This window comes from Pinus tabuliformis, chromosome 8, assembly GCF_031772625.1.
Source record: "Pinus tabuliformis cultivar Carrire ecotype Pingquan chromosome 8, CPIR1, whole genome shotgun sequence".
NCBI lineage: Eukaryota > Viridiplantae > Streptophyta > Pinopsida > Pinales > Pinaceae > Pinus > Pinus tabuliformis.
Window position 1 is genome coordinate 120,420,965 of NC_142294.1, and position 10,914 is coordinate 120,431,878.

Below are 10,914 nucleotides of genomic sequence, written 5' to 3' on the forward strand. Positions count from 1 at the left end.
AATGCTTCCTACTCTCATGATATAGATGATGAAATATTCTTTAATGAAATTGGGAAGGAATTTTTTGTTCTTGACTTTGGAGACACTTATTTAGTTCTATCAATTGAAACATGTTCTGCATCAACACTCCCTTATGTTTGTGAGGAAAAATATGACCAAGACTACATCGATACCTCCCTTGACATGAGCCTTGATCTCGTTGTGCATAAGTCTTATTATTCTTCTAGTATAATTTTCACATGTAAACACACAGTCATTGGTTGGTACGTTATGCAATGTGGCCAGCAATACTTTTCGCTTCTTGTTAAGCCACTCTCACCATTAGACACACTGGTTGGTTTGCATGGTAGTCATTCTTGCCTAATTGTCATCCAACAAGTTACAAATATTGGGTTAAGACTCAAGAAGCATTCTTATATGCTCAATTTCATCCCATGTGTTCATTAGATAGTCTTGAATCTTAAACATATACATAGATAAACACCCTCAAAATAAATAAATCATAATACATAAAAATACAAAAAAAATGTTTTTTTTCTTTCTTTCACTTGCTTTCAACATCATGTCATGCTCTGCTTTCTTTTATGTTATGTTGATTGCTTTGATTCAAAAATTTGAGCTTCTTCTAGTTTGGTTTTGTTCTTGTCACATGTTTTGTTTTGATTTATTGTCGCTTTTATTTTCTTTTGTATCACTTTTTTCCTCTGCCAATAAACATTCATCAACATTCGCTTCCCTCATCCACAATCTCTATTGCTATGTATGAAGGTGAAATTCAACTGGATTTGAATGAGCCAATGGTGGCAAGAAAAATGTATTTATGCATAACTTATCACTAATGTACCAATTTTCTTGATGAAAACAAGGAACAAAACAAATATTTAAATACCATCCTGCTCACCCTTACAGAGCCTACATGATCTGACCTTGATTTTCTCATGTGAAGGCTCTTGCTCGAAGACAGTGCCAGTCACAATAGTGGATTTTCATTACTTCCCCCTTCTTTCTTTTGAGTGTATTGTCATGCCCTGTGCAACCCCCTGAAGGTTCATCTTCTATCGCACTGATGACTTGATGTTCTTATCCCTGTTATTACATACCTTGTCCCACTTCTTTTTTCCCCTTTACCTTATTGACTTTTCCCTTTCTCAATTTCATGATATCACTAGAGCCTTTCTAGGTTCTAGTTCGTAATATGTGAACCACCTTGTGGAGTCGCCAATGTTGATACACATCAACAATTAAAAAAAAAAGTTTTGCAAGACATTGCAAGTGTCTTCTTATCTCTATCTCCATTCATATGTATGTAGTGTAAATTTTCCAATAAGAGCCTCAGTAGCCTTCAAAAAATCAACAAAAGATAAAATATCTTCTTTCTCCCTCCAAAGAAAAAGATCCCCATAGCTCCTATTGAAAAATGCACTCCATGGGTTGTCATAAACCAAACAAGAAATAGGTTTATCATAAAAAAAAAATTATGTCCCGGCCCCTCTTAACATTGTCTATGTCAAAAGGGAATTTGTCCCCTTTTTGAAATATCTATAAAAGTTCTTGCTATCGAAAAGAGAGAAGCTTTAAAAATAAAATTCTTCATTTATTTGCATTAAAATTATTCACTATCCACTCATCATTACATGGTTTAAAAAAAATATTCACTTATATAGTTTCAGGCCTTTTATGAATACCAATATATGTTTCTTCTTTATTACTGTGACTAGGCTCTCCTATGTTCATTACCAAAAAAATTGTGTTACCTAATTCCTTTTGAACTATGTTCAGAACTTGTATTAAAGTGTTGTCACTACGGCATATCAAAAAGGTGTATCACTCTCAGACCTCCCCCAATACATCTTTATAATGGTTCCAATCACCCATTCCAACATCCAAGTCAAAGTCTGAAAGCAACCAAAAGGACACCCTCATCATCAATTGATATGAAGAGAGGTAACGATGTATATGTAATTCATGTTTCCTCCCAAACATCCACGTGGGATAGCTTGCACTCATATATATGTAAATCATGGTTCCTCCCAACATCCACGTGGAATATCTTGCACTCATATGTTTTTATATATATATATATATATATATAAAATCTTAGCATATGGCCAACACACATTCATGATCAAAGGAGGTCCCCAACACTCATTTAAAGCCCAATGAAAATGGTAGTGAAATATATCTATGTTGTCACATTATCCTACAATGAGTATGGTATATATCATTCCCAAATCTAAAAAAAATCTACATACAAGTATACGATGATTTCCTTCCAAATAGCGTTGTCACCACCGAGAACATTTGGTGCTGCCAGAGATATAATAATAATGTATTGTGCATGCTCACAATGCATGAGAGATACATCTAATTTCCTTCTCATAAAAAGTTTCATGCATTGGCTCTCCATGGAGAATTTTTTTTTTATGGAATCAACCGAGCATTTAATGACTATATAGAACACGAATGGCAATTGTATCTCTGTATTATCCCTCTTGCGCATGTGATCTCAATGTATGACAAAGGTCGAGAAATATAAACATAAACAAAGACGAAAATCATAATTTCTCGTGTATGCCAGGCTGGGTAAGATGGCTCTTTGGCCCTATAATTACCTTTTGGGGATGGCGTATGGTCTCCAAAGAGTTCTATTGGTTTATAGTCAAGCAAAGGATGTGATATTCTTTTTACTGTTGACCAGTTTAAAACGATTGTGCATCACCTTTCCATTTTCTTACATATCTCACGTGAAAATGCAATAAAAAAAGGATTTATCTTGCTGGTCAAATCTCCTTTCAATGGTTTTCGGCATTTGGGTTTATGTTTTCAAATATGGTTTAAATTTCACTTTTATTTCCATGTTATGTAAATCTTTCACTTTTTATCATATTTGATTGTTTCTACACCAACCCTAATTTTTGTAAATAATGTGCTAACTATTTCTTTAACTTTTAAGTTTATTTCATATTTATTTTAGTTAGAGGCTTTCTTTTAATTTAGTTTTGCTTTTGTACATATTTTTATTTATGTTTGATTTTAATGCCTCATTTTTATTGGCTAGCATTCCCTTAACATTTAATTGTTGTGAAAATAAAAATCTTATTCATTAATAACTTAACTATACAGTTTGCATAATGAACTAAGATTTCATTTTCATCAAATAAATACATATGCAACTATTGAACTATAGAGTAAAAGAATCAATTACACAAGTTGTATGTGTGATCTAATGGTAAAATCACTTGTCATGCAACTTGGAGGTCATAAGGTCATAATTTTGAACCCGAATAAGGTCATTTTGTTGAACTAAAAGGGGTTAATTAATGCTCTTTCACAATGTTTAATTGCCATTTAATCAAGACTTACTCATTATGAATTAATAATGTGTACCATACAAATGATTAAGATTTTAATATTATAATATAAATATATCAAACAACAATTAAAACACCATTAATGAGAAACATTTAATATACAATATGCCTTCAGTTATTCATTTATTCATCTATGTAGCTAATGTTTGAAATTAATAGGAAGACTATCATTTATTTAATTGTTCTCATATAAAGGGTATTTTAGTCAATTATCTTACATAGGGTTAATGTATTGTGGTCATTTTTTTTTTATTCATAAAGAAATGCAGTTGAGACTCTACAGTACTCTAGGGCCAAAACCCTAAAGTCTTGTTTAGTTTGCTACTTTTGTATATAATTTAATGTTTAGGGTTAGGATAGCTAGTTTTTTTTATATTCTTTTCTTTTGACTGTCAGGGTTGATAGCTACAAGATTCTTCCTCACCGTCTACAACTCCTTGACAGGCAAGAAGGGATAAGTTGAACCACTCTTGGCGTGGACTCAACTCCAACTCAAGTGGCTTTAAACTATTGGATAGCATTCACGTTATTTCTCATCAGCCACTGGGAAGTCTAAGATGTTGATGTGGATGTAGTGCCAGAGTGACACTATCATTTCAAAACATCAACAAATATTATTAATATTGGAGAGCAAGAGAGACAAGGTATGTTGTTTACTACAATAGATCTAGTTAAAGATTTGAATCGTCGTTGATTTCAACCGTCATTTTTATATGATCAATATGAAAAGATGAGAAAACAACCATGTGTAATAATAAGAACATTAGAAGAAAATAGTTTGAGATTGATCATAATGAAGACTATTTGAAATTGATTACATTCTTATTATTAACATTTTTTATCATTGTTACTCTGTCAATTTGGATTTGAAAATTTTATTTTATCAAATTTTCATCATTCAAGTTATTAAGAGTGTCTATAATATCAACAAACTAAGGTAATTGAGAAAATAAAATTGAAATGACTAGAATAATCTTACACATATTTAGCATATTTAGAATTATCAAAATAATCAGTTGTTTAACAAATTTTATGTGATCATAAACGACTAAAACTAGCCTAGATCCATCTTAACCCCAAATCTATCCAGCGTCGAGAGAGATCAAATCTCTTGAGGTGTGAACATTTTCTCAATTTTTGCACTCATAAAAGAGGTTTGTGCCTCAAGAGATTTGATCCCTCTCAACACTTGATAGATCTGGGGTTTAGATGAATCTAGATTGGTAATATTATCATTATAGTTTTTTAAATTATTTATTTTAGCAAAATAAATTATACATAATTCACAAGAAAATCATTAATAATATATACATTAAAATATATTCTATTCGATTTAAAGTAAATTTAAATATGATAATACAAAATCCAATATATGTCATTAACTACTTAAATACTAAGTGTATACTCTAGTCACATATATAATTGATATATTCTATGTGATTTGAAATATATTGAATTGTAAGAGTATATATTTCAATATATATCATTATTCCTTTGGATCAAGATTTTACATAATAAGCAAGGACATTTTAAAGGGGTTAGTCATTAAGGAAACTCGACCATATAAAAAAATGTAGCCTTTTTAGACAGACATAAGATAAAATATTGCCTAGAGAGGAAAAATTCAAAATACATATGCAATATATCAGGCCTTCAAGGCCTTGAGGAAACTAAGGAAATAACACAAAACTAAGAAACTAAAACCATAACACAAAGATATTAGCTAGGAAGAAGGTTTGTATCTGTGGCCTCTACTAGAATAGGCTTCTTGTTGCTTCTAGAAGAGAAGCCAAGATCTGGAGGAATGCCTAGATTCTTTTTAATGCACTCCAACAAATGATCCAAAATAGAAATTTGACACTACAAGTGGTCTAGAGATACGAGAAGGTCATCTCGGCTTTTTTACCTATCAAATAAGACTTTACGAAGCATACACTTCATTTGTCAATAAATTCCGATTGCGTACATATATTAATTATACCAACTACACATGTGTCTTGCATCAAGAATCCAATCTGCCACATTAGCCAAAATTTTTGTGTTTAAGAGAAGGCGTCACTAGTTGGAAATCTCCCTCTCATCCTGAGTAATCTCTGGTTAGATTAGAGGGGGAGTCACCACTTGGAACCACACTATCGAACCTTCAACTTTGAGTTAAGCTCTTGTACATCCATATTCCCCACGGTCTTGATAATACACATCATCAAAATGAACATGAGCTTGTTGTTGGGGCATGTCTACTGCATAAGGAGAGAAGTTGTTTTCGAGGAGGAGAGGATCTTCAGGAATTGGACATGGGAGAGATGAGATAGAGGTGTGTTGAAAATCTAACTAGTGTCAGTGTTCATAATGAAATTTAAATATACTACTGATGTAATCATTATAGTCATTTATAATGATCATTATTATTACTTTATTTCTTGTCAAAGTATGGTCTTCATGCTTTTAGGGTTTATTGAGTCAAAATAAAATTTATTATGAGTCAAAGAAATGTATTTGATTCAAAGTCCTATTTGGACTCCTTGTAAGAAAAAGAAAAATATTTTATCTTAAGTCAAAAGGAGTCAAAAAGTCAGTTTGTCATCCACAAGACCAAGTCGGCCCTCCCTAGACAAGTCACCCTAAAAGAGGCACCTATTCAATCTCTTGGACAACTATAAATAGAAGACACTTCAGCCTAATTCAAACACACATCTAACACATTGAATTATGTGCCAAATAGAAGAAGAAAAATAACGAAGTCAAAGGGGGGAGAAGAGAATTCAAAGGAGAGAGAAAAACTAGCATTTTGGCGTGTTTCTGTTCACGTGCGAAGGTGTTGGGGCAACTTTGTGAAATTGGTATGAATTTATGTGTTTAACCAAATTTGATCAGGTTTGACTAGCGTTGACTTCCGTTCACTTTGACTTGGTTGGAGGAGAGTTGAAAGAGGGTTGGCTCGGGGTTTTTTGGCAGTCTTAGTCATGGTCTTGGTCTTGGATCTTGGATATCTCACTTTGATCTGATTCTATAAGAAGAGGAATTTTGGTTTTTCCCCCTTGTGGGGTTTTGCCCTAGCTTGGAGCCTACATCTTTGTGTTCTTTGTCTCTTGTGATCTTCATGTTTTGTACTTTTTTGTAATTACTTGATGAAGAAAAGATAAAATAATTAATAAAATCCAACAACATTCACAAGTAATTATCAAGTAAGAGAAATCACATCTAATCTACAAGCTCCTTGATTTCTCAACAAGGTGGACAGTGGAACGACAACCCAGATCACAACCAAGCCTGAAGGAGAAGGCTCAAAGGAGAGCCTAGAGAAGTTTAACGCAGAAATATCTAGACAAACCTAGAGAAACCTAGCCCCCCAGATACTCGAGAGGCACAACCTTGCAGATACCAAACCAAATCTATGGTAAAGAGCAACAAAATGCAGTAGAAACTGAACTAAAGAACCCAACATGATAGAAAAATGAAACCAAACAAGAGATGAAGGTAACTGGAAATACCAAGAGAGAAGGAGAGTTGGAAAACCTAAGAGGAAGGATGGCAAGACCGAATAAAAGAAGGCTTCCATCTTCACTAAAGAAAAACTTACAATTGATAATACTTCTCTTTCTAGATAATTATCTTAGAAATTGAAAATCACTGCAACTGCAAGTTATGGACGGAAAACACTAGAGCAACGAAGAAAAACATTATTATGAGTATTCTCCCCGAGCTTCACTCCATGCAGAGAGGGCTGAGATAAGTTGATGGAAAAGTTGGGGAGAATGTTGCAGGCTTGAACTACATTGACAAATGGCGCTGAGAAAAGGTGGATAAGGTGCCTTTGCCCCAGGTCAGCGACATGAAATGCCGCTTTGTTCTTGGAGTTGGCATTATAATAATGAATTGCAAGCTTCCTCGCTAGAAGCAATGATGCCAAAATTTACCACCTGATGTGATATGAGTTATATCCATCAACCTAACATTTAAGACGTTCATTAATGGCTGCAACAAAAGACTAGTTGCATGAGGTAACCAAAGTTGTATCGTAGGTGGGAGGATTCAATGATAGACTAAGGAGACCCACTGAGGATTGCAATCATAAAGAAGGTTATTCATGTATTGGCCATTGAACGGCAGAGTGAGAACTTCCCCTATGCCATTGACAAGTGCCATATCAATGTGTTTAAGGGGGGCATGCTACCATGTCCCTTGGCCATGTGGCCAAGTGAGACGACAGAAGCCTACCCCACCCTTTATCAAGTCAAACACTCCATCCAAAAATCCAAAATATATATATATATATATATATATAAAATTGAATATATATATATATATATATGTGGGGGTAAAGTGATGTGTTTTCTGGATCCATCCATTTTTTATAAATTGTCCAAACCCAACTTTTGTGCATATGTTTCAAGCTTGCGGCTACTCAAGTGCCGTGGTAAAGAATCTTGCTCGCACAGCTTGCCACAATTTTCACAGGCACAGAAATGGAAGACTCCACGCAAAGTCTGTAACGGATGACTCATTTTTCTCGAATGTTTTGGAAGTCATAAATCAACTGCACTGCTATGTATGTAACTTGAAGCCATTAATAAAAAAAACAGAAAGAATATATATATGTGTGGGGGCATGTTGGAGCAAGCAACTTTTTATTTGAAATGAAGTTGTACAAACGCAACTTTGTGCAAATGTGTTTGAAGCTTGCAGCTTCTTAAGTTCTTTACTAAACAATAATGCTCGCACGGCTTGCCACAATTTGAAGAGTCCACGCCAAGTCTTTAATGAGATGACTCCATTGCTTCAATGTTTTGGGAGTCATCAATCAATTGCAGTGCAACGTATATAACTTGAACCCATCAGTCAATTTTCTGCATCACACACTCCAGCTATTTGCCAACACTACACACAAATTCACGTATTTTGCTCTTCAACTTTTAGAACATATAGAAAGGTATTCAATTCTTGTTACAGAACAAATATTTCTCAGGCAGCAGTTCAGCGAACAAAGTAATTGATCATTTTTCATCAGAACCTGTGTTAGGATCTGCACTGCAATAACAACAAATGAGTAGCCCTAAGTGTAAATCATTCATGCGACCAACCCCTTCTGCTTCCATCAATCACTTGCCTACTGTCCAATCGGCCACATCTACTTCTTGGAGCAATTATCCAGTCAATCCCCACAAATATTCTACATCATTTTCTTCTCCTGGACATCTTAGGTTTGCCAATATTTGGCAACCGCCATTTGCCTATGGTGCTCTCCTTTCACAGCCCAGAAGAATGGGTATTTCTGAGCCTGTGGGATTTAATGCATACCTAGTAAGACACCTCTCTGATCACTCCAAAGCACATAATCATGAAAAGGATAAAGATGTTTCAGGGGAAAACAGGTTAGAATTCTGTGACTTTGATTGTTCTTGAGTTTTTCTCATTCTTATTCATCCATCTCTGTAGATTACATTGATGAAAGCTTTATTGAACCAACCCTTGAACTAGGATTACTTATAAATTTGGTTTTATATATTGACTAATAAATTATGAATTCTTAATGCAGATCCAGAGATATAAACCTAAATGGAAATGAAAATCATATTTTCTGGTTTGTCCCACACTGGTCAGTAATCACTGGTGTATTTTATTCAATTCTCTTTCTTAATCTTCAATATGGATTTAAATGCCCTGTGAATAAAGATTACATGAATTTCTGTGTTTATAAAGAAATAAAACTTCTGAAAAAATTATTAGAAACAAAGTGCGTGGACAGAAAACCTGAATCAAAATTGTTCAATCTTGAGCTTTCTTTTGAATTGTGTGTTTTCAATCCCTGCAGGCTACGATGGCTCTTTGGATCTATGGTAACCTTATGGGGCGGGCATATGGCTAATCTGTTGAAAATAGAGAGTACGCCTTTTCTCTGTGTAAACAAGAGAATTCCATTGTGTTACAGAGGCCAAATATTGGCTATTAATTTACCAATGAAGGAAACTGATTGAAATGTTTGGATTGGATATAACAAACTACAGGGGATGTGGAGGAAGCAGCAGAGCTGGTCGAAGATATAGCAGAGGCAGTAGAGAAATTGGCGACCATGACGGAGGAGATCTCTAAAGATGTAGAAGAGGAGTTCCCTCAAGATGGAGCCATCAATAAAGTGGCACATTTTGTTGAGCACCTCTCTCAGGAAGTGATCGAAGATGCCCATGCTACACAAGAATTTATTCACCAGGTAAATATTTAATTCCAAGATGCAGAAACAGCACAAACATTACATGTATTTATATGAAACTAATCATCTTTACATATTTCATATTTTTTTTTGAGGTTATTCCAACAATATACTTGGATAATCATTTCTTCTAATTATAGATAAATTTAATTGACATATTTTTGAATATTTCATAAATAACCCTCGAAATAACTCTAATCAAGATAATCTAAATACCCTCGAGTTTAAGTACATTGTAGATTCCCAAAATGGACATGGGCGAGTTCAGTTATTTGACCTTGCCCGTATTAAATATTCCTGAATCTGCAATCGACATAAAAATGCCCATAAATACTTTACAAATAAATTTTGTTTTATTTATATTAGCTAATACTGGAACTGTGATGGATTCAGATGACTTCTACTGAGAAGATTGTGGAGACAAGCATAGAGACTGCAATGGAGGCCTTGGAGGGGCTGATAAATGCAAAGGCAGCCATTTCTAAATCTGATTCTGACCAGGATGAAGCTACCCAAACCCACATAGAAAAAACCAACTCGCAATCAAACTTGTAATGAAATACAAGCAACATTTACAGTAACATAGATTGGTTTCTTTTTTAGCAACGCTTCTTGATTACACAAGACTCAAATGCCCCTCTGCTAGGAGGATCGACCGCTTGGTGTCAGAAATTGAACATGGTGAGGTTATTGTAATGCCTGCCTTTCAGCACTCAGATAGGCTGCTTCTTAACGTTCATATGGACTGGTTTGGCTGCTAAAGATCATGTGAATTCAACCGTTCAACTTTGCAACTGATGAGTTCCATTCTCTGAACGCACAATTGGAATAAGGATGGTGAGTAAAAATGTTGGATAGTACTAGTCCTGTCTGTAGAAACTAGGCCATCTACTGTGCCTGTGGAAGAGATGTTCTTCCATGTGTTTTTATGTAATACTTGATGTGACTCTGTATAATGGATTTCAGCAAAGATTGGATTGTCATCTAAGCAAATCGAAAAAGGGTTAAAATTGGTTAAGACACTTGGAGTGAGTTTTAATTCGTGGCATTTAATTTATTATAGGTAATAATTTAGTATTCTGATTTTAGATTGATGGTGAATGGGTGTATTAATGAATTTCAAGATTGATTGGATTGTCGTAAAAGTAAATTAGTAATCAGAATAAGATCAAATTTTATTGTAAACACATACAATTCATTATATATAACAATTTAGCTCATCCATTTTAGTATTGATGATGAATAGATGCACTAATGAATTTTAAAAATGATTAGATTGCCATCAACAATGATTGGATTGTCATTACAACTGTTAAAATTTGTTAAGAGCACTTG

At 34.2% G+C, this 10,914-nt stretch overlaps 1 protein-coding gene across 1 annotated transcript; it reads left to right on the plus strand.

The window, feature by feature from the left end:
* The first annotated feature begins 8,224 nt into the window (after positions 1-8,224).
* Positions 8,225-10,577, plus strand: LOC149234420 (uncharacterized). The gene is made up of 5 exons (XM_089461167.1): positions 8,225-8,743; positions 8,908-8,967; positions 9,184-9,254; positions 9,377-9,579; positions 9,973-10,577. Exons 1-5 carry the CDS (start codon positions 8,415-8,417, stop codon positions 10,132-10,134), a joined length of 825 nt encoding a protein of 274 aa, XP_089317293.1. The 5' UTR covers positions 8,225-8,414; the 3' UTR covers positions 10,135-10,577.
* The last annotated feature ends 337 nt before the right edge of the window (positions 10,578-10,914 follow it).

Bases quoted from the DNA above. Each gene is read 5' to 3' on its own strand.
- LOC149234420 (XM_089461167.1), top strand. From the start codon at position 8,415: ATGAGTAGCCCTAAGTGTAAATCATTCATGCGACCAACCCCTTCTGCT. The intron at 8,744-8,907 runs GTTAGAATTCTG...TTCTTAATGCAG, and splicing joins GATGTTTCAGGGGAAAACAG to ATCCAGAGATATAAACCTAA. The intron at 8,968-9,183 runs GTCAGTAATCAC...CAATCCCTGCAG, and splicing joins TTCTGGTTTGTCCCACACTG to GCTACGATGGCTCTTTGGAT.